The sequence below is a fragment of the Prosopis cineraria genome, unplaced genomic scaffold, assembly GCF_029017545.1.
Source record: "Prosopis cineraria cultivar Desert tree isolate PC_DT_omini unplaced genomic scaffold, ASM2901754v1 PC9, whole genome shotgun sequence".
Taxonomy (NCBI): Eukaryota; Viridiplantae; Streptophyta; class Magnoliopsida; order Fabales; family Fabaceae; genus Prosopis; species Prosopis cineraria.
This window is the reverse complement of record NW_026555340.1, coordinates 15272141-15297445: the sequence shown is the minus strand read 5'-3', so window position 1 is coordinate 15297445 and position 25305 is coordinate 15272141. Positions and strand designations below refer to the sequence as shown.

At 30.4% G+C, this 25305-nt stretch overlaps 1 protein-coding gene across 1 annotated transcript; it reads left to right on the top strand.

The window, feature by feature from the left end:
* Positions 1–1689: 1689 nt before the first annotated feature.
* On the top strand, positions 1690–4417 carry LOC129319599 (cytochrome P450 94B3-like). The gene is made up of 2 exons (XM_054964697.1): positions 1690–1746; positions 2760–4417. The coding sequence occupies exons 1-2, from the start codon at positions 1690–1692 to the stop codon at positions 4245–4247; spliced, it is 1545 nt and encodes a 514-aa protein (XP_054820672.1). The 3' UTR covers positions 4248–4417.
* The last annotated feature ends 20888 nt before the right edge of the window (positions 4418–25305 follow it).

Below are 25305 nucleotides of genomic sequence, written 5' to 3'. Positions count from 1 at the left end.
TTTAAATTTATAATTTAAATTAGATATGATATTATGGATTAAATTTATGAGATAAATTTAATTAAATTTTTGTGGGTTCTTTAAGTGGAAGACGAAAACCATAATGTATATACTATATATATATATGGACGTGCTTTATGAAAAGACAGAGAGAATTAGAAAAGTTCAAACGGCCAAATATTTTGAAAGCCATGAAACATTCTAGAGAAAAGAAAACTAACGTTCAAAGAAGAACAGACGTTGGGAGTGCTAGCACGCTATTCGAGTTAGAGAGCTATTCATGTGGATACTGGTAAAGGGAGCAAATCTACATTGTTAGCTCCTGAGATCCAAACCCTTGAAAAGAACACATGTCAAGTTTGAAGAATTAAAAGGTAACTCTTCTATCCATCTTGACTAAAACGAGTTCATTTGATTTATATCTGAATAGAAATTTTAAAATTTTAATTTTTTATTGAGCCTCCCTATCCAACACATGGATCATATAAATTAGACTTATTCCCAATGAGGTGTTTTTAATTGAATCATTTATATCAACAAAAAATTATTATTTAGTTGAAATCTCATTAAATCATAATAATTTTCAATTTTGTCCCTAATAATGTCAATTAATATTATGGTGGTATAGTGTGTAAAGCACACAATTAATATCTCTTCTCTTTTTTCAAGAAAATGATAAAATTATCTAAATATTCAAAAATATTATGACATTCCTCATATTTATGAACAAAATGAGGTGTTTTTAATCGAATCATTATACTAATAAAAATTTGTTATTTAGTTGAAATCTCATTAAATCATAATAATTTTTAATTTTTCCCCTAATAATGTCAATTAATATTATGGTGGTAGTGTGTAAAGCACACAAATAATATCTCTTCTCTTTTTTCAAGAAAATAATAAAATTATCTAAATACTCAAAAATATCATGACATCCCTTATGTTTATGGACAAAATAAGCTTACAAAAAATACTCTATATATAGAGACGGAGGGAGTATATATTGACTCACATTTGACTAGTAATAAATCTGGGTTTTAATAAAAAGAAAATATGATTTGTGCTAATAAAGTGAAGACGTTGTTCTGGGCAGAACAGACAACTAGACCTAAATAATGAATTAATGATACAACAAAACAACGATGCTTTGACTTGGACCAGCTTAACCCTAGTTATGGGAACCAACGTAACATGTTTTATAACAAAATACAGAGCATAGACTATGAATTAGTTTGACATCCAGATTATTCCTTCGCCGACCATAAAATACTTTTTCTTTTTCTTTTTCCTTTCCTTTTTATTACTATTAACAGATTAGCAATAGTGTAAGGTAGAATGGGATAAACCATGTACTATTAATTAGTATCTGCTATATATATGCCTCTCTATATCACCCACATCACATTGGTTTGAATTTTAAGTTGAATCTCCTGTATATTCAACTTTAAACCATTTTAAGTAAAAGAGATGAACCTGAGTCATTGTATACGCATCATTTAATGCTAACATTTAATTTGGATCATCTAGATTTTAACTTTTTTCCATAAATTAGATATTATACATTTTATCTTAATTAAAGTATGATGTAATTATAGTATCAATTTCATCACTATTTGTTTATAAAATATAATAATTTATCTTATTTTTTAACAAAATATTAACCATCCAAATCTCATCTATGTAGTCGTGATGAGACGTGCAGGGATCAAAGATGTCCAGCTGAAGAAGAAAATTCAAAATTATGTGGTTATATATGGGGTCCATTTTATATAATTATTTCTTTGACTCTATTCCAATATGCCATATATATGTATACTTACTAATGTGGTTATATATGGGTCCATTTAGATAATTATGTCTTTAACTCTATTCCAATATGCCATATATATGCTTACTCTAATTTTATTTATAAAATACTTTTAACCAAATTACATGAATTGAAAAATCTTGAGTTTTTTCAAAATTTTTTTTATAGAAATCTCAAATTAACCTTAATTAAAATTATGAATTAGATGTGTGAAAATTTTTGAAAAAACTCATTAATACTTCATCAAGTCCTATAAGGTATCTTTTATACAGGACCAAACATAACTTTTAAAAGGTTTTTTATATTAAAGACCGGAAATAATATAGGGGCAATTAATCATATGTATTCTCAAATTATTACCTTAAAAATCCCATGAGCGACGCGAGCAGCGATTTTAATTTACGCTTGAAAATCATGTGCTCAAAATCTCACTCCCTCTCTTTTCTCTATTTCTAGCGGATATGTTTTGGCCTTTGAGCCCTTTCTCTCTCTTCCCTCTTTCAGCACAGAGTTGGCTTCTCTCCATTTCTTTCTCTCTCCATTTTCTCTTCACTTCTCATTTGAATCATTGGATCTATTTTTGAATAGTTAAAATTTAATGTTTTATAAAATTATTATTATATTTATTTTTTATAAATTTTACATTTTAATAATAATTTTATAAAATATTAAATCTCAACCATTCAAAAATAGATTCAATGGTTTAGATAAAAAGTGAAGAGGAAATGGAGAAAAGCCAACTCCTTTCAGCACAGTCTCACTACGCACCACACTATAAATTTCACTCACTGGACAACATATACGTGCACAACTCTCTTATTTTCCAAATCATCATTTCTTGTGTTTGTGTGTGTGTCTCTCTCTCTCTCAAGCGTCGAATATGTTCTTCTTCTCCTTCTCCTTCTTTCTAGGTTTTTTCCTTCTCATCTCATTCATTTCTCATTATTCCCAGAAGACTAAGTCCAATTCTTCGTCTTCAAGCATCAGTCATGGCCCTCCTTCGTACCCAATCATTGGCTGTCTTATCTCTTTCTATCAAAATCGCCATCGTCTCTTAGACTGGTACACCCATCTCTTATCTGAATCTCCGACGCAAACTATCCTTGTCCGCCGCCTTGGTGCACGGAGGACGATAATCACGGCGAACCCTTCTAACGTAGAATTCATCCTCAAAACGAACTTCCACAATTTCCCCAAAGGTAAACCCTTCACTGAGATTCTCGGTGACCTACTTGGCTGTGGCATATTCAATGTTGACGGCGAGCTATGGTCGGAACAGCGAAAAATAGCGAGCCATGGCTTCAGCACGAGGTCACTCAAAGACTTCATTGTCAAAACTCTTGAAGAAGAAGTTCAGAAGAGGCTAATTCCTTTGTTCGAATCAGCTTCCATTACAAACCAAGTTGTGGATTTGCAAGATATTCTTAGAAGATTCACATTTGACAGTGTTTGTAAAGTCTCTTTGGGTACTGATCCTTGTTGCTTAGATCTCTCTCAGCCTGATCTTCCTCCACTGGTTCAGGCTTTCGATAACGCCTCTGCGATAAGCGCCAGGCGAGCAACCGCGCCGGTGTTTCTCATATGGAAGCTGAAGCGAGCATTGAATATTGGCTCTGAGAAGTCACTGAAACAAGCTGTTAAACTCGTGCACGAGTCGGTTCTCGAGATCATAAGGAACAAGAAGAAGAACATTAACACAGTACAAGACAATGAAGATTTGTTGACACGATTGTTGCTCGCCGGGTACGATGAAGTGTTAGTGAGAGATCTGGTGATAAGCTTTATAATGGCGGGAAGGGATACAACTTCGGCGGCGATGACGTGGCTGTTCTGGTTGATTTCAAAGCACCCGAACATCGAAGAAATGATAGAGAAGGAAATGGGAGAAGTGTTTGGATCAGTTGATGAAGAAGATGATGATGAGGTGAGATTGATGATGAAGCCATTTGATTATCAAGGTTTGAAGGAGATGAATTTTCTGAAGGCATGTTTATGCGAATCGATGAGGCTGTACCCGCCGGTGCCGTGGGACTCGAAGCATGCGGCGGCCGATGGCGTGTTGCCGGACGGGACCGCTGTGAAGAGAGGCGATAGGGTGACGTATTTCCCGTACGGAATGGGGAGGATGAAGGAGTTATGGGGGAAGGATTGGCAGGAGTTTAGACCGGACCGGTGGTTCGATGAACCGGTCGGTGATGACCACACCGGTTGGGTTGGGACAATGAAACAAGTGAGCCCATACAAGTTTCCGGTTTTTCAGGCGGGTCCTAGAGTGTGTCTTGGAAAAGAGATGGCATACATACAAATGAAGCATGTGGTAGCTTCAATAGTGAGCCGGTTCAGGATTAAACCGGTCTGCGAGAACCAGCCGGTTTTTGTCCCCCTGTTAACGGCGCATATGGCTGGTGGGTTCAAAGTGAGGATCTACAAGAAATCTTGAAAAATGATACATGGCCACATCTTCATGGACGGTGCAGCATGTATAATTATATATATATATATATACATATAGTGTATATGGACTGGGATTGCTAAGATGATAAGCCCAGGAATGTGACTAAAAAGAGTCGTATGATTTTGACGTTTTTGAATTTATTCAATAATTGTTATTGTATCTAGGTCAATTTGTCTTTTTTTTTTTTCCTGAATTGGTTTTTTTTTTGCCAACTTTTTTTCCGGTAGTTACCTTCTCTTTTTGGTATTAATTAGATTAAATTTGAGCATGATTGTCAACTGGAAATAGTTGTTTTAAAGTTATTTTACGCAATTACATGCACTTCTTGTGCTTAATTAGCTACGGGCGCTTTTCTAACTACGTAAGATTTTTTATCAATTTAAAATATAAATATTCTTAATTTTTAATGTAAATTTGAATTTTTCAGTCAAATTAAATTATTTAAAATTTTCTTAATTGAAAGAAAATAGTTATGAATATTAAGTTGAAACTATTTAACATTAATCAAACAACTAAAATTCATAATGACACTCATAAAATTGAGAGAATCCATAAACATCAAAACATGATTATATGAAGTAGTGATTACATTATAAGAAATCTATACATGAAGAAATTAAATACATATACAATTTACCACCGGGTCTGGTTTAAAAATGGAAATTCTATACTGAAATGTATAAATTCAATAATTTATGGACGGTGCGGCTTGTAGCCATATTTGGAATAATTAAATAAAAAGGAAAATTTGAATACTAAAAAAAAGAAAAAGAAAACAAAAGGAAATGTTTGTGATATGTATGATTACGACGTTTCCAGTTTTTCTTAATAATAATCGTTTTTTTTTTTTCTAACAATCATAGGTTACTCTACAATACAAAATCAAGTTTAGATCGAAGTCATCATTTTGGCTTGAATTTATACTTCTACGAGATTTAAACAATTATTAATTAAATTTTATTTATTAGGCGATATAACACTTGATCAATTTCAAATATAAATTATCGTAATTTGGAATATAAACATGATTTATTTTAAAAAAATAAAATGACACTCACATAAAATTAAGAGAGTCCATATACATAAAAATGTGATTACATTGAGAAATAATTATAGGAAATCTAAACATGAAGAAACACTGATAAAATTTATCATCATGTCTGTTTAGAAATAATATGTATGTATGTATGTATGTATGTGTTATTTGTTCAATTATTCAATTGAAACTTTTTATGTCTTTTTTTTTCTGCTGATAAATATCATTGGAGGCAATCCTATTGCTCACATGTTGTAAGAGATTAATTTTTTCTGCTAGACACGACCTTATACAATTTGTTTCATTAATTGCAATGAAATTAAAAAAAAATGTATACTCAATCCTGTATAATCTTTTTTCCTTTTTGATAAAAAGCAAGGATGTGTGTGAGTGTGTGCACGCGTTGTAACATGTACAATAAAAAGATCACATAGTAGCTAAGGAGAAAACAACAGATGAAAGTTAGTCAGCAAAGTCAGAATGTCTTCTAATGAAACTTGCTGGATAGGATTGGCTGGAAGAATTCTTTTTTCCTGAAGCTGATTAGATGCATTCTCAAACTAGGTAGAGCAAGATTAGGGCGTAAATTATTAACCCATCCTAAAGCAGCACGAAGGCAAAGGAGATAGAATAATATTGGTGTTCCTTCTCCCAAAACCAATCTAACAATTGATGGAGTTTCTCTTCTTGATTTTCTTAAAACCCATGATCCAGTCAAAATGATTTTCTTGAAAGAATTATAATTTTTTTTTTTTTTTGCATTTGATGAATGGATCGATGTATAAAGCATTTTTTAAAAAGATTCTTTAGTCATTAATACAATGTAGTTGATGAGATATCAATTATATTTTTTCAATTTTTCCCTTAAACTCAACAATGAGAGAGCAAATTTAAAATTTTTTAATTTAAATAGAAGTAAAATTGAAAGTTCATTTTATTTTTAAAAAAAGTTAATGACTTAATTAACTACTCCTTTTTGGTTCTAGTAAGGTAGTTACATATGCTTTATAATAAAGACCAGAGTGAGTATATTGACAAAATAAAAAGAAACGTGAAGTTTTAGTATAATTTAGTTTGGGCCTTGGCCTCTTTGCTTATAAAAAAAAAAAAGAAAAGAAAAGAAACATAGGTTAGAATGTTATAGTTCCTATACAAACTAAGGGGTGAGGATAAAAGAGAAGGTTAAAATTGTTTGAAACTTTAAAAACATATATAAGAATTAAAGTAAGAACTAAATCAATCATTGAATTAATCAATGCATCAATTTAAAGATTAAGATAAAAAACATAGTCAATCAACCATGATCAAATAGGTTATAAATAAAATATTTTATTAAATTAGTTAAAATAATAATTTAACGGTTTATTATTAGTTCAATTGAGTGGATTGACTTAAATTTTTATACCATGTTATAGGTGAATGTTTAAATATGCACATTGTTGTAGAGTAGGAACTCCTACAATATGGACACTCAGTCTTTTGAACTTCCTTAAATGTACATGTCCATGTTTAGGTATATATAGCATTGGATTGCTGGTAGGGAAGAAATGCTGCCCAATGTTCAGAGTCTTTTTGACACTTGCCGTCTTTTGAAGTTCCTTAAATGTACATATTCATGGACGGTGCAGTATATATATATATATATTTAGCACATGGACTGGGATGACTCATAAGATCATGATAAGCCTCTGAAAGTTGTTTGATTTTGACGTTTTTATATTATTGTTATTCAGAAAAAGTTGAATCTAAGTCAAATTGCTTTTTGTCTCCACTATAGTCGCCTTTTCTAACTCATGACATTAATTTAATAAATTTAAAGGAAAAATAAAATATGATTGGTTCTTATGATTTTATTATACTTTACTTTTGATTCTTTTAACTTTTATATTTTTTCATTGTTCCCTATCCTTATAATTTCTGCCGTCTGTAAAACGTTAGTCCTTCCAATATATCCTTAACGGTGCTAAATTTGCTATGGTGTAACTGTTAGATATGATGCGTCTTCTGCGTCTTGCGTCGTTTGTATGTTTTATTTTATTTACTTGTTGTAGTGTAGGAAAAAAAAAAAAATTGCTGAGTTATATGTGTCAACTTGACATAGATTCAACGCGTCAGTACTATATTTAATGATGTTAATTACACACCTCAACACATTTAACATTGTTAAGGACTTAAGAGACTAACGTTTTAGCAAGTAGAAACTGTTAGGACCAGCAATAAAAAAATAAAAAAAAATATATATATATATATATAGGAAGTAAAAGCAAGACATGATGAAATTATATAGATCACTAATCATTTTGTTTCCTCAAATTTAAAATATAAATTTTCTTAGATTACAAGTCATGGAAATAAGAAAGGACACAAGCAGAATACTTTGACAAAATTAAGATATGTCTAAGAATACGAAGTAAAATTATGGAAAAAACAAAGTCAAAGCAAGAAAGGACTAAATGTAAAAATTCTTGATTTTAATCAAGTGATACTTTAAGCTAATTATTGGGTACGGACGGTACGTGGATCAGGAACCTTAATTATGATAATTTGGTCCCAAACATATTCTTAAGGATTCAAATTGATATTTTTTAATTATGAAGGAAAATTACAAAATGAACAATTTCTTGAAATTATTTAATAACTAAAGATGGGAAAGGAAATTTTCCTACATGGCTGGCTTCATTTCGCATCCTCAATATAAGATTTAGCATTAAATAAAATAATGTTATATATTAATTGCAAATCATTTTTCTCATATAACAAAGAGAATGTGGATATAATCCAATTAATTAAACCTGCAAAAATGGCGCTTGAAGAAAATATAGATAAAGCTCCCGACCAAATTCATCTAGGTTACATGTACAGCCCTAATTGTCGTGAAATAAAAATTGTATACATGAAAGTGTTTGTTCCCTTTATTTAAAAATATAAAATATTTTTAACAGAATCTCACCTCCTAATAAAGTTCTTACCTATTTTCAAACTTACCTTATCTTTTTATATTTACTCTTATTAACTATTCTATAATAAATATAAAATCACCATCAATAGGGGCACCTTTAAAAAAAATAATTATACCTCGAAAGATTACAAATGCGTTACATTTTTTAACATTCAACTCCTTAAAAAATGCCTTATATTTTTAAACGGAGAGACTATTTAGTCCCTTTATTTGATTAAATGAAATGACTTATTTACATTTACAATGTTAAATAAAATAACTTTAATTTTAATTATTCAAGAAATATAACTCAATTCATATGAATTTAATACAAGCCATTTCTTTCGATAACAAAATTTATCCTCCTTATTTTACTTTATTTTAAATTCAAAATTTATATTATCAAAAAATATATATAATTTATTTAATAATTCTGGAGCAAACTACAATGACCTCCCCACTGTTACAAATATATCTATTCTATTTTTAAAACTTATATAAACCTCTCTGAGATTAATAATTATAAAACACATGAGATAACTTGATAATAAATTTTTAAATTATACTACTGCATATTAAATCAATTGGCTATGAAGTTGGTCTTTTTTAATTAAAGGTCTCAAGTTTAAGTTTTAAATTTATAATAGCAATTAAATTCTCATTGGGAAATTAATAAACTGTCAACTGGATTAGCCTATGTAAAAGACATAGGATACTCAAGCAAAAGCCAACAAATAAATAAATAAATTATAAAATAAAATAAAAATCATATGGATAATAACATAATTTTTTTCCAGATCCAAAAAAAAAAAAGAAAGAGAAATGTTTAGATACGTACGTATCATTACTGGATATGAAAAAAAAGGCCGGCATGGGACTCAGAATTCTGGAAATCTTAAAGTGACCTTGTCGACAAAATTCTCATTAAGTAGGTCTCAGATCGTGCGGTGTAGAGGGAATGAAGTGACATTTTCCAACACGTGCTGTCTACGATTTCGGCGTATGGGTCCCACCAACGCAGTCTTCATCACACATTCAGACCACACTTGGCTTCCTGTCAGGCTGTCACGCCCCAAATCACCATGCATGAGATTGAGCTGGCAACTCAACACAATCGTGAAATGCCATGCTGTTTTTCATTATAATAAGATTTCAATCATTTAAAATTAATTTTAATGATTTAGATTTTAATTTTTTAATCCATAATTTTTTATCTAAAAATTAAGAAGAACTTCAGTTAAGGGTCATGGGTATGACTTAGTAACTTGTAAGTTTTAAAAAATTTTAAAATTTCAATTCAGTTCAAAAGAATTAAAGTAAAAATAATTTTAACAGTAAAAAAATTAAAATATGATTTACTTACTAATTTTGTTCAGGATGCAAAATTATTGGTTTTAATTTTTTATTTTACTTATTAATTTATTAATATGAGTTGTAAAGTATATGCATTGATAGATCAATAATTATGTAAGACTTGAATATCAATTGTTAAATTGCTATCTTTAACAATTGATATTAGTAAATTGACAATTAAGTAAATTAAAAATTGATGTTGCTACTTATCTGACAAACTAATATAATTTATAACTTATATTGGTAAATTAATAAGTGAAGTAAGAAAATTAATAATTAATTATTCTGCATCTCAAATAAAATAAATAAATAAAGGGTATTTTGATCTTTTCACCGTTGAAATTATTTCCACTTCAGTTCTCTTAAATTAAACTAAAATTTCAAATTTTTTTGACCCACTAATAATTAAGTTACATCAATGGTCCTTAGTTCAAATTCTCCCTAAAAAATTATTCTTTTTGCAAATTGAGATTTATAAGATTTTTTTATTTTAAATTATATGTTTGTTAAAATAATAATTTATTACAAATATACAAAAAGTATATCAAATTTGGCCTTCTGTATCAATATGGACGGTCCAAATTGGTACTCATGCACTAAAACTAGATCCACATAAGAATAGGTAAAAGGGAATAATTAATATTTGATCTTCTACTTTCGTATAATGTTTTGATTTGGTTTCTTAGATCTATAAAGTATTTTTTTCAATTTTTTTATCCTAACATTTTTTGTCTCGAATGATGATTTTCTTGCCAATCATTATTATTTTAACAAAATTAAATTTAATATGACAATATTTAAGAATATTTTATCAATATTTAAAATTTCAATGTTGGTATTTTTATTAATGAAACTAATGGTGTTAGGATTAGAGGACTAAAAAATACTTTATAAAATTAAAAAATTTAAATAAAAAATTTTATAAAGTTAATTATAGGGCCAAATGTGTACTTTTGCTCATAAAAATATTACTTGGCTCAATAGTTTTTACATGACATACTAATTCTATGCTATTATATTTGTCTGTTAAGAGAACAAGATAGTTTCATATTACCAATCTTATCTATTTAGATCCTAGATGCTACTAGGCCTATAGTTTAAGGACAAAATTTTCTCTTAACTCTATATTCAATATATGTTGATTAAGATTCAATTTTCCTTAATACTTACATAAATACATACATAAACTAAAAGTAACTTGATTTAATATGGGAAAATAGCATCCCAAGACTACTGTGTAAAATTTATATTGTATAAGGACCAAATGATTTTATATTAGCTTTATAGTGCTTTAGTCCTTCTTACATATTTATTTCATAATTGAAAAGATGGAAATGCCCGTCAGAATGAAATAGAAACTTCTTCCCAACTAAAATAAACCTCAAATTTGAACCTGTGGAATATTTTCTTCTCTCTCAACTAGCTTTGCAAGCAAAGCACAAGAGCTTGTAAATGAAAAAAATCTAGAATCATCTATTGTTGTCTTAGATTATTGTCTCCTTAAATGTTCTCACGTAGCATATTATTGTTAGTCATGATTAATGTTCTAGCATGAATACTACATGACATGGAGGTTGCGAGCAGAGTGAGTTGAGAGCATTGGAACGTCAAAATTGTATGCAGAGCAAGTTGAGTGCATTCGAATGTTTAAACTCTATCTCCCACATTGAGGTAATTAATGCAACTATCTTTCTAACCCTATATCCTACATTCTTCATTGTCGGTGTGTAAAGTTGAGTGCCGTGTGTGTGTAAAGTTTAGCATTTAATAATAGCTCATAAAGTTGATTGAAACAGAATGTATCAGATGCATTAAATGTGAGTTGCATGTGCCTTTTACATAGGGGTCATTTTGAAATGTGTTTTATGTTGTGTTGTCAAAGTTGTAACATGATATTGTTAAAATAGAAAGTTTAGTTACTAAATAATGGACTACTGCTTTGGAATATGCTTGCTTAAAGCCTTGAAAGTTTGGAATTGTTGACTTTTGCATTGTTAAAATAGCAATGCTTTGTTACTAATATGTGATTTGTAACTATTAACCCAAAATTATAGTCTATTTTCTATGACTAACATCATGTAAGCTTTTCTATATTAATTTAAGGTTTCAAGCTCGCATGATTAATAGCAAGTATTCAAGAGAAGAAATTATTTTGTTTTTTCAATCATGGTGGAGATTATGTCAAGATAAGTGAAAGGAATGTGAAATATGAGGGAGGCAATGTAATTGCTAGAATTATTACAGAGGGGATAAAATATGATACACTTAGAAGATTAATATTATTAGAGATGTGTCATGGAATGAAGACAATGGACTTGAAGTACACAATGAATATTGAAGAAACTATATTGGTAGATCTTGTTGATGACATTAGAGTCACTCAACTAATTGAATTTAATGATAAATACAAGTTTATGGTTATATACGTAAGAGGGAAAAAGAAATTAGACAGTCATCACCAACTGATTATTCTTAAGAGTAAGTGTTTAAGTTTAGTTGAATTATGTAAATTTAATTGTTGAAATTTAGTGTTGCGCATAACTTGTGTGGCATTATTGTGAATATAGTGCAGGTGACGTGTTTAGAGATGCTGAAGGAATATCATTGTGTCAAAGTAAGTAGGACATTTGAAACATTTTTACTCCATTAAGCATAATTAGCCAATATAACACTTGGTAATCAGAGACTTAACTCAAAAAGATAATTACTAAGATAAGTTACAGAAAGTTATAGAAGCATGGGATATCTCAGAGAAATGAAAAAAGTTGAAAACGATTGAAAAATAAGACATGTGCTATATGCAGGGTAATGTGCTGCGGCTCATACACACTGTACCATGGTGTGTTGCTTTTTGTGCCATGCGCCACAGCTCAGGCTCCATGTGTCATGGCATGTTGCATGAAATTTTAACTGATTTTGCTATCATTTGACAGTAGAATCGAGGGAACTTTTGACTCACCCAATTCTCTATTTGACATTCAAATGAAGTGATCTAGGTGTCTATGAAAATCTCTTTACATGAACTAGCTAATAGCATGGGTTTCACTTCCAAAACAAGTCACACTAGAAAGTTGGACAACCAAACACATTTCAACTACTTTTCACAACTTTAACACAAAATGAGTGTCTAAAACCCTCAACATGTGCCGAAAGCTTTTCCTAACACTTGGATTATGTCTAATAAACCTAGGACTACTAGTACAACACCTCACAAGCACTTAAACAATAGGATAACAAAAATTCACTCATCAACCCTATTTTATCAAAAACAAAGGGGGAGGTAAATCATCATTGCATTTCGTCCAAATCAATCAAACATTCTCAAATGTCTATTCTTACACTTGCACTAGTGTTTTGGCCCTATTAATAAATATATATCAACATACACAAAGATTCAGGACCCAAAATATAAATCTAACATTTCCAACAGTAAAATAGTGCAAGTGTGATGGCATGCATCCTAGAATTGGCAAATCATATACTATTACACAATTAAATCTAAACTAGGGGCATGTAGAAAGGAATATGCTAATTCTCAGCCTCTTTAGCCTTCTCCCTCTTAGCACCAGAGCTAGAGCTTAAAAATGTTAAATGAAAGGGGTGAATCTAGTCACTTAGTAACCAAGGTTAAACCTACCCTATGTAGTTATATGTCAATTATAAACCAAATATGTGCACAAGAAAATCAAGTATGTAAAACATGCTAGCGTATATTATATCTTGTCATTTATCCTTAAATAACTTCTTTAACTCTCATAAACAAGGTGCATTGTCACCATATGCTCAGATATATGACATGACCCATTATTCACGTGACTTGCCACCACTTAATACATGTGACACGTCATATATTTACTTAAGCAATGATTAACCAACTTTATATCCTCCTTATTTCCTCAGATTGAAACTGTGGGCTATAATACTGATTAGGGCTTTGTTTGTGTGACTGGACTACCCAAGCTCACCAATCATGAGGTGTGACCCGACCAAAGATCACAGACTCGCTCCTGAACCATGGCTTCCCCCATTCTCAAATCCCTGGGGTGTCTCATATCCTAGGCTATTCACCTCATTGAATTGGTAGAGATAGCTAAGTTCTAGTGCCTCAAAAAACTATGGGACAGTCCTTCGATAAACTGTGGGATAAGGCTATACCCCCGTGCACCAGAGGGTAGCCTAAATACCATGTGGATTTTTCTCTACTCTCAATCCCTAGGCAAACTCCTCCTACTAATCATGCCATAATCAATACTTACTCATTTTCATATTTTCATTTTCGTTTACTCATTATCACAACAATCACATTAGGCTCACGACCATACGCTACCCACGTATTTATTCTAATCATTTTCTCAACATTATTCTCACTTATCTTAAAACCCACTTCTCATTAACACATAATTACTTCTACAAAACATCACATTCAAATTCTTATACACTCATTAAAACTAATACATGATTTCACATTAAAAATCAATCTCATGCATGTAAGATTCACAATTCACATTTAAAAATTGATTATCAATCAATTGACATGTGACTATCAAAGTAGAGTTTTTCCCGATTATCTCAAACTTTTAGAGGTTAAAGGTTTATGCCTCAATTTACTAGTTTTCAAGCTTGAATTTTCCAATCCAATAGGTGTCCAAGAGCCAAAACTACAATCAACCAAGTTGAATTTCATCAACATTACCATTTCAAGCATTTACACCCTCAATCCTCTACTTTTAAACTGCTCAATGTTCACTCTACATGAATTGGAGTTTATCCATTAGGTTCATTATCTATCTATAACATCATATAACTTTATTGAATAGCTACATTGCCATTAATAGCTCAACAACCACAATAATGACAATTTAATGTCCATTTTCAGACATTAATGAAGCTTATCATTCAACAACAACCAAAATAATTTATACTAGGTTTAAATACCCTAAAAAACTTCCTTTAACTCCATTTGAGTCAATGGGTTGGGACCCATACCCCATATGGACCGAAATCACCATTCTCATCTAAACCTTAACTCAAATCCTTGAGAAAATAGAAGAGGAAAGGAGAAAAAGGATTTTAGAATCTTACCTTAAATAATTTAGAGCTTCAAACCTTCTCCAATCATCAGCTAAGTCATGCCTAGCAGATCAAATGTGAGCTTATCCATCTGTCACTATGTGCCACTGCATGTGATACAGAGAAAGAAGTTCTCACCTGATGGCCCCGCACGCAGCGGCACACTGTAGTATATGGCACAAAGGCTATTTAGCTTGTTTTTCTCCACTTTTTAGTCCCTAAGTGACCTAATTTTACTTTTGACCTAAATTATATCTAAAATTCCAACTAAAAATACTTATTATTCTCCTCTGACTACACATCACATTAACTTATTTAATTATCCTTATTAATATTAGTAAATCAAGAATCAAGAATTGGGATGTTACAATATTGATTTAGACTGTCTAAGCTCATCATCTCCTTCTCAAATAGTGGCAACAGCTGATGCTAAATGAAGTTTAGTTATACAGAGTATTCCAACTCCTATGGTAGAGATGAATGCTGCAACATGGAGGGATTAGTTTATTAGTATAGGTCAGATATTTCCTAATGTTGTTGCATTCATACAAGTATTGCACAAATATAAGCTCACCCACAAGTTTGCATATAACTTCCTGAAGAATGACAAGAAGAAAGTCATTGTGGAGTATGTGTGGTGAAGGGTTGTCTATGGAAAATATTAGCATATAAGCCAATAGGGGAAGACAATGTGTTCTTACGTCTAAGAACATTTATCAATCAACATGCATATTGAAGTTAGTCCTCTATAAATGAACATTTTACCATTAAGTAACATTTCAAACTAAATGATCTACAAAATTTTCCAAATGAAGAGAGACATACACAAGCAACAACCATCATTTCCTACTTATGGGTTCTTGGATCTTTTTTTTTTACCCTTCTTCAGTTAATCTAAGACATAAAATTGAAGGCTTGTTAGATCCATCACAAAGCAAACCAATGGTTGGCCATAATAATTGGTGCAAATATATAATCACAATCTCTTATGTTATAGCCAATACTGTCTAGATTTATTTTATTTAAGTAGCTAGCCAGAGTCCAAGCATTTGGACTCCTTACCATATTCTTCTTTAAAAATAGTATATTGTCAACAAACTTAGTAAACCACTCCATAATAGTTATAGTTATATACCAATAAACTATTACTAACCATAAACTCCAAGTCAAATATATGTCACTTTACCCCACAAGATTGGTCCTTTTGCTCAGTAACTAATATCAATGCTACAATTGACATGATCTGCACATAGCAAACCCATCACCTTATAAATTTTATGTGTGAAGTCAAGTTTCACTTAAGGTAGTACTAAACATACCCTGTTACTGAGCCATTGTCTGAGATCGAGGAATCAATCAAAGTTTACCCTGTGTAAGGTTATATCCGAATATTTACACAAATACCCTGCACACACAAACCATATCATAACATAGACTGATATGGATAGCAAAGCATGAGGATAAGATTACTTACTATTGGTCTTCATCCCTTGGGCAAAATTTGAAGCACAATGAATACAGTTTCTCCTTTTCACTTACTTTCCTCTTTCGGCTAACAAATGCCAACCATGGAGATTTGATGTAAGATTTTTTCACCCTTTTCAATCTTTTCATTCAACCATTGGCTTTGCTATCTAATTTGGCATCATCTTTTCCTGTATCTTTTTTATCTACTGCATCCGAATTATGCTCTTCCTCCTCTCCCTCTCCTTCTTCCTCTTCATCATCTTCTTTAATCTCTTTTAAGCTTTCCTCTCCATTTGACTTTTTAACTTCTTCTTTTTCTTCTTCTTTATCTATTCCTCATTAACTTCCTCATATGTTTTTCTTCATCCTTGCCTCCTCCTCTACCTTCTTCTCTTCTTCCTTGGCATCCTTATCCTCATCTAGATCTTTTATACCAAGCATCTTCCCTTATAGCTTGAGTAACTCATCAGCAACATAAATTTATACTTCCTTCAATTTTTGAATGATAAAAGTGTTCACTCTAACATACATGTCTTTTATCTCATGCACAACACATAGTGTATAATATAATGTACATCAATAGTATTGAAATAAAATAATTCTGCCATACTAACCAGGTGATGAAATGCTGTAATTGGTGGTAACTTTGTGGAACTAGTTTCCTAACTAGTTCCTATAGTATAAAGGACCCCATGGTAGCTCTTTTTCTCTATATATACTATTCTAGTCATTTTCTCCTCATTCTAATGCTTGAAAGCATCACTTGAGGATAAGCCACCTTTAATTAGAGGAAAATTTTGAAGTAAAAAGATCCATAAAAAATAGGCAACTTTTATTTCAGTCTATATGTGTTCCAATTAGTCATCAAAATAATAAAGTAAATTACTAACGATTGTATCCAATAAGAAAAACACACAGCCTTCAATATTTTTTAATCCCTATAGTTGTCCCTTCTGAATAAGCTATTTGTACTCTTGAATCTCCATTATAAGCTTATTTAATATAAATTCTGCCAGTTAAAATTTTTTCATGCATGGTTTCTGTAACTCATTACTTTTAATAGCTTGTCACTAACAACAACACTTGTAGTAGGGCATAGAAAGGTGCCAAGTGTGTATGGTACAAAAAAAAACTCAAAAGTATCATCATCTTCTCCTTCATTTTGTTGAAATATAATGGAGAATGTTCTCTCTTCAATTTATTAATAACCTCCTTGTCAGTTTCCATTTTCACTTCTTCCCTTTTATTAGGTAACCCTATCAAAAGTTCTACATTTGAAGGAGAGATTTTAATAGTCTTTCCTTTAATTGTAATTTTTTTATTGGTGGGTCATAAACATAAATTTGCTCTCCAACAAGCTCTCAAGGTATTCTCTTGTAACCTATATCCAGCAATCTCTTAAAACCAATTTGGTTCACCTTATCCCTTAACTTGTCATTGTCCTTCACAAATTGAGCAAATTCCTTAAACTTACTTGGTGAACATCTAGTATGGAATGGTACAATATACTTCTTCTAATTGCTTTCACCTCTTGACTTAAGGGCCTTTACTGTGTATTGCTCCTTTTCTTCTCTACTCAAATTCTTCCATGCCTCTCCAACATCTTAGAAGGACTTGTACTTTCCTTTTCTATTCTTATGAAATTCTTTCATGAATTTCTTAAATCTAGTCATGTGTTACCTCTTCTGTCCTTCTTTGTCAACTATTTTTCTCCCATTGCACATATTAAAATAACCACAAGTTACAAAATGTCAAATCATCCATTTACTTGTTAAAACAATAAAGCCTATTGTTATTTCCATATAGATACTTGTCAATGTAATAAAAGGACTTGTTAGAGCCCATGATTTCATCATATTCTACTCTACTTTTGTGAATAAATTAATAGGACTTGTTCATGCATGAATCAAAAGTTGTTACTCAACCATACACTTGTCAAATCATTAAGGACTCTTGTTAATTTCCCTATGGCTATTTGTCAATATAGTAAAGAGACTTATCAGAATATTTATCATTATATACTACCCTGCTCTTGTCAATAACCCAAGGGTTCTTATTAATTCATGAATTGAAGTTGTTACTTTGTGATACATTTGTCAAAAATACTAAAGACTCTTGTTATTTTTCCATAAATACTTGTCAATGTGGTAAAGGAACTTGTCAGAACATTTATCACTATATACTACCCTGCTCTTGTCAATAACAAAAGGGATCTTGATAATTCATGAATTGAAATTGTCAAAACACTAAAGGGATTTGTCAGCACATTTATCATTATACACTACCCTGCTCTTGTTAAGGGATCTTGTTAATTCACGAATTGAAATTGTTACTTAATGATACATTTTTCAAAACATTAAAGACTCTTGTTATTTCCCCATAGCTACTTGTCAATGTAGTAAAAGGGACTTATCAGAACATTTATTATTATATATTATGTCAATAATATAAGGGATCTTGTTAATTCACAAATTGAAGTTGTTACTCAATGATATATTTGTGAAAACACTAAGGACTCTTGTCATTTTCTCATGGCTACTTATAAATCTATTAAAGGGACTTGTCAGAACATTTATCATTATATACTACCTTACTCTTGTCAATAACATAAGGGATCTTATTAATTCATAAATGGAAGTTGTTACTATTATATATGGCAACACACCCAAAGGAGGGATGAATTAATTGTTCAAGAAATTTTTTATTCTTTTGAAACCTTTTCAACAAAATTGTGTTTAAAGGAAAGTCTAGGCAAATTTGAGTTTCAAACTTTATTTGTAAGAATGCTAAAGAAATCTTCACAAGCTTAATATGTATAAAAACAATTTCTATATAGAAGTTTAAGTAAGAGCATATAGATATATCAAATTTAATTTTGTATATAAAAACATAGCATAAACTAAGGTTGCTGGAAATATAAGAGATAAGAGAAGAGAGATTGCAAATAATAGTTTATCTTAGTTTAGCTTTACTTAAGCCTACATCTAGGTCTCAAGCAACTACTTGAGATTTTTTCACTATAACACAAGCTTAAGTGGGTGCTTGCTACCGCAATACAACTACAAGTTTGGTTTGGGCACTTGTGAGCATTTACAGCAACTTACTTTACAAGTAAGCATTTTTTCCTAAGAGAATAATCTCTCTTGATTACAAGAAAAATCTCTCCCTCACATTTACAATGATTTAAATTATGTGAATCAATTATTTGAAACTCTCTCTAAAAGTGATGATGAGTACAATAAAACTTTAATACTCAAATAATGAAGATAGATGATATTGCCTCAAGAACAATGATTTTCATATAATAAGAGTAATATGAACATGAATTTCATATCTTGATATTTTTAAGGTTATTGTTTTGTTAAGATAAGTTTGGAGCGTTGTATTTATAACTCATAAAGTGAAATAAGTATTAGAGACATCATATGATCGTTTAGAGATGTTGCAAAGTGATTATAGCTGTAAGTGAAAAATCTTGTGTGGAACTATAGCTCAGTCACACATGATTTGGAGTTTTCGCAAGCAAAGTGACAAATCTTGCTTGGGACCTAATAAATCACAATTGAAATGTCATGTGGTATTGCCTAGATGACAAATCACACGTGGGTTAGAAGTGTTTCATGCGTGTACAGAAGCTATTGAATAGAAAACAAGGCTCTAGAGGATATTTTACACATGTGTACAAAGTATTTCATGCATGTTTTGGAACATAGAGGCTATTCAATATGAAACAAGACTTCTGGGTGATGTTTCATGCATGTGTACAAGTTGTTTCACATGTTATTTGGACACTGAGGCTTTTTAGAACGAATCACACATGTGACTCAGTATGGATCATTCGTGTTTTAGAGGGTGCCACTGTCAGTGGTAAAGCCACAAATACTTAAGGGGGCATATGTACCCCCTCAACTTGGAGGAAATTATAAATGAAAAGTAAATATTTTTTTATTTTACTTTTTTTAGCCATAAAATTTTAAACCCCTTGAAATCTAGGCCTTTTTTTATGAATGTTTTAACTTAAGTCTAGTTATGAATTCACTAAGTCCAAAACTCTAATATAATTTTTAGAAAAGAATATTCTAATTTATTTAATTTTTTAAATCTCTAGTTAATTATTATATATATTTATATATATAAATAATATCATAAATTAGTGACTTATATGAAAGGAAATATTTTTAATAGCATTTGACAATAAGTAGGAGTCAATTAGAAAATATATTATTATTTTTAAAAAATATTAAATAATTCTTTTTAAATTATGATTTTTAAAATTAATTTGCACCCCTTGGCATAAGGTCTTGGCTCTGCCACTAGCCACTGTACATGATTTCATAAGATTTCAACTCACTCAATACAACTCCAAATTTAATACATTATATATCGTTGAAAATATCTTGAAATCTAATTTTCAATGAAAATTTTTCACACCAAAATTCAATGTCAATTTTGGGATACAATCAAAAGAGTGAATGAAGGTCAAGTTTGAATGCTATGCAGAATCAATATCTCAACACTTAACTTCTAAAATTTATATATTTCTTAATAGAACTCTATTTTGAATAACAAACTACCATTGAAAATATGTTGGAGTCTATTTTCAAATGAGATATGTTTCACATTAAAATAATCTATCTAGTGAGAGATATGATAAAAAAATTACCAAAGGTCAAAACTAATTTTTTGCTCACAATTGCTATTTCAAAGCTTAGACTTTAAGTATTTTTGACTTTTTCAACTTAACTCTATTTTAAGTAAATAGAACAACTTTGAAAATTTTATGGAGTTAGTAATCAAAACATTTCAAACTTTGTGAAATATATATGATCAAAGGTGAAAAACATGAATATAAAAAATTATATCTTACTCTTTCTCTTAAAAGATAAAATGCATGTTTTGATTTAAAATATCTTGATCTAATAATGCATATCTAAATCAATGAGTTTAACATAAAGACTTCTAGCCTAATGATATTATACCTATGAAGTTCAAGGCTTTCAAGCTACAAATGAATGTGTTCAATCTTCTTAAGCTCTTATTGGTTCATCCTTCTCTTTATGTTCTCTCATCTTGAGTGTGGCATGCATGCTAATAATGTATTTGATTTCTTCCTCTTCATACTCACTCTCATCTTTACTTTGGATAGCCTTAAATGATATACTATGAATAAAACAATTAGTACAAGTATCAATATGCATATATCTAAGTTATGAAAGATAATACTTTGAATCACTCTTGAATATAAAATTGATTTAAAATAACTTTAATGTACACAAATCATTTTTTCAAATCTCATGTAATATGAAACAATATAAATAAAAATACTTTAAAGCACTTATTCCATAGTCATAGCTAACTACTGTATATATGAAAACATAATTTGCTAAACATAGTTAAATCATCTATATTTGTCATCACCAAAACTTAAACTAAACATAATGTTACAAGCCATTATGTCCAACATTTGCTCCAACAATCTTCCCCTTTTTTATGACGACAAATCAGCAGTGAAAAATATGCTTATATGATAGAAGATAAGCATTTAGCAAATTATATTTTTATGATAACTTCTCTCCCTATTTGTTATTAACAAAAAGGCTTTGAAGTATATGTAAAGGAATATGAGGAAAAAGATAAGGTTTAGAGTTTCCCCTTGAATATGACTTCTCCTATTTGTCACATGGAGAAATTTGAGATCTGAATTTGAATTCTCCCTAATATGACTACATCAAGGTGGCCTTATTTCAAAATTTTCTCCCTCTATTGGAGAAGTATGAGTATGAGGCTTCTTGATGTTCTTGATTTGAGAATTGCTCCTTGATAGAACACATTTATTAAACACTTTTATTTATCAATTAAGACTCTTTTATTAATTATTTATCACCTTAAAATGCACACATTGCATTAGATTTAGAATTTTGCCTAAGTTTCTAAGTTTAGTATACTAGAGGCATTTTGGTCCAAAAAATAAACTTTTAAGAAAATATACAAGAAAAATTAACAAAGTGAATTTTATGTCCAATTGATGAATGGTAAAATTATATTTTTAAAATTTATTTTAGTTTGAGATTAATTAAATAAAAAGTCAATACTTTTTTAAGTGTCTTAGTTTGACCTAGTTTTTAGATTTCCTTTGTATGTAAATTCTTATATAATTTTGTGCAACCTAGAACTTGGTTATTTTAATAAATTCTCCTTTCTAATCATGAATTTAATTCTAGATAGTAATTATATTTTATTATATCACATGCTATTTAATTGAATTATGTGATTTATGTGAAATAGGTGGCATGTGACTTATGCATCAATTGGGCAATTAAGGTCAACACTCCTTGAGATCAATGGCTGAGCATTTGCACATGAATTATGATTATTTTGATGATTAAATCAACCTTAATGATGTGGATGACACATAAGAAATTAAGCACACATTGGAATCATCTACCAACCAATAGGAAAGTGCCACTTGTAAGTGTGACAAGGCTCTCATTTCTATTTTATTTTCTTTTTCTATTTTTGAATTAAGCTTCAACTGATACCAGACCAGATTTGCATGTCATTCAACTCCTCAATCAGATTCATTCACCCATTCACTTATCTCCTTCATTTTCTCTCACTTGGTTATAGTGTTTTTTATTTTCTCTCTTTTATTCTTCAATTTTTCAATAACCTAAACCATTCTTCTCCTCTCCTTAATTTCATCCTAACCCTCTCACTTTCACAAGGATTGAAGCTCATTTCCATCATTCAAGAACTATAAAATTTGGCCTTCACAAGCAATTACTAGCATTCTTGAGTATGATAAAGATTGGCTAAATTCTTTAGTAGAATCCTAGAGAGATAAAGATGGAGGATGAGTCTTGAGCTTCAAATTGGTTAAGTTCCTTTGTTTCCTACCTTCTTCTCTTTTTACCAGATAGTTATGTTCCTTAATCTAAGGTTTAATCATCTTAACTTGTAAATTCTAATTTGAATTTGATGTTAGTGTAAAGAAAGAGGATTGTTTCATTTAATTTCTTCCTTAGATAGCCATGACTGAATTTGGCCACTCTTTATTTGGCACATAATCTTGTATTTTTCAATTAGTGAATTACATGTGTTAATGTTGTATAATCTTATGATGTTATTACTTGAGTTCTTGAGTAGCTTGACATAATCTTATGGTTACTTGATTCCTTGTCTTGGCTGTGGCATTTGAGGGAAAGGTTTGAGTGAATCACTTGGCTAATTTCTTTACTAATTGGTTAATTAAACTAGGGACTTTAATCTAAGACCTTGAGAGAAAAGGGAATTAGGTTAATTGTCTTAGGATAATTTTCTTAAGTCATACAGCTTTAGTCAAGAGAAAAGGAAAGCTAAACTTAGCCTAACTATGAGAAGATAATAAGTCCAAAATTAACTAATCTCTAAGGTTCAACTATTATGAAAAGGAAAATTCATTTCACTCACTTTATTTAGCATTTTACTCACTTGCACATTATGTAATTAGTTTAGATAATTAGGTAACTAAATTCCTACAACTTTAGGTGATTTATTCCACTAGATAGCCTTTAATTAGAATAAGATCATTCCTTGGGAGATGACCTAGGGTTGACCCTATATTACATTAGGCTTAGCTTTAGTTTAATTTTGAGGATAAGTGACTAAATCCTATCACTCCATGAAGATGATTTCTCCCCCTTAGTGACACCATTTCGTGATAACTTGATGAAGTACTTGATACAATAGTTTGATGAATTGTCCTCAAAGGATTAACTCTTCTTTTTGCATAAGAAGTTAGAGGAATTGCTTGTTGTTGGGTATTGATTCTTCTCTGTGCATGAAATGAACACTAGTTAGTAACACGAAGAAATCAATTATCAAATATAGTGTCATGATAGAAATATATTAGAATATGCTTATGACACATAGATACCAAATGTGAATGACACAAAATAATTATGAGTAAAAACATCTTGATGCATATTGCTAAAATATTGAGAACTAAAGTTAAAATAGCATCAAATATGAGAATAATTTAACTTTATCAAAATTTTCATTTAGCTTATGAGACAATGAATGTAGGTCTAAATGTTATGATTTTATAAATATGGTGCTCAAAATATGTTTTTCAAAAGCAAATAAAGCTCATACCAAGGCATAAAGGTGTTAAAGATAGTTTTCATTATCAAAACTTGTTAATCATGCAATTCTCCCCCTATTGAATACATATAACTCAAATTTAAAAAGGTAATGGTTAAGAAATGTTCATTTAGATTTGGCAAGATAGGTTGATTCATGAAGATCATCGTCGCTATTGTCCCTTCTTAAGATCTTCCTTCTTTTTTTACTCCTTCTTGATCTTCTAGTTGCAAGCTCATAGATGCCATTGTTGAATTTCTTTAAACTTGATGCAATTGTCCAATAATTCTAATGAAGCTTTATGCATTATGATTATTTCTAGTTTCAAATCACTTAAACATCACTTTGCTTATTGCTATAATTGAGGTGATCCACTTTTCTCATGTTAGTACTTGTTGATTACATAGATCCAACTCAATTTTTAACAGCTTCAACAATTCATTAATGATTTATCCTTATGATTTTCATAGATATCATCATTGGATCTGACTTAGCCTTGCTATCCATGTATTTTCTAACTTTGAAGGCTTGATGATAATTGATGAATTTGATGCTGCTAGATCCTTCCAAGTCTAAATATTACTTCCATTCCCCCTTTTTCTTCATCATATTTTACTTCAGCCTCAAATTAAAATCTTAGTAGGCTAATCATCAGATTTCAGGTGAGTTGTTTGGGTACTTAAAAAATTCTTGAAATATGATCTAGGAATCATCTACTTTAAGTTTTCTGATATTGCTTCTCTAGTAGGTCAGTAGTAAACTAATGTTAAAAGTTGTTTTATGTATTCTTAAGCTTTACTTCTTCCTTGTAGGCTATCACATAGTTGCAGAAATTTCTTCTCTTGACTATATGAGCTTATTGTAGATAGGAAACCTATTTTATGCTTGGTTCACTTTTCTTTTAAGTGTGTTTTATGTATCACCTCTTATTTCAGATTTTCTACTTCAAGGCAAATTTGTTGGCATGTCTAAAACGTTTAAGATCATAGTAAGATTATGTAAAAACACAAATTTATCTCTTTTATGGTACCCAAGCTTGATTGGATCTAAGATGGTTA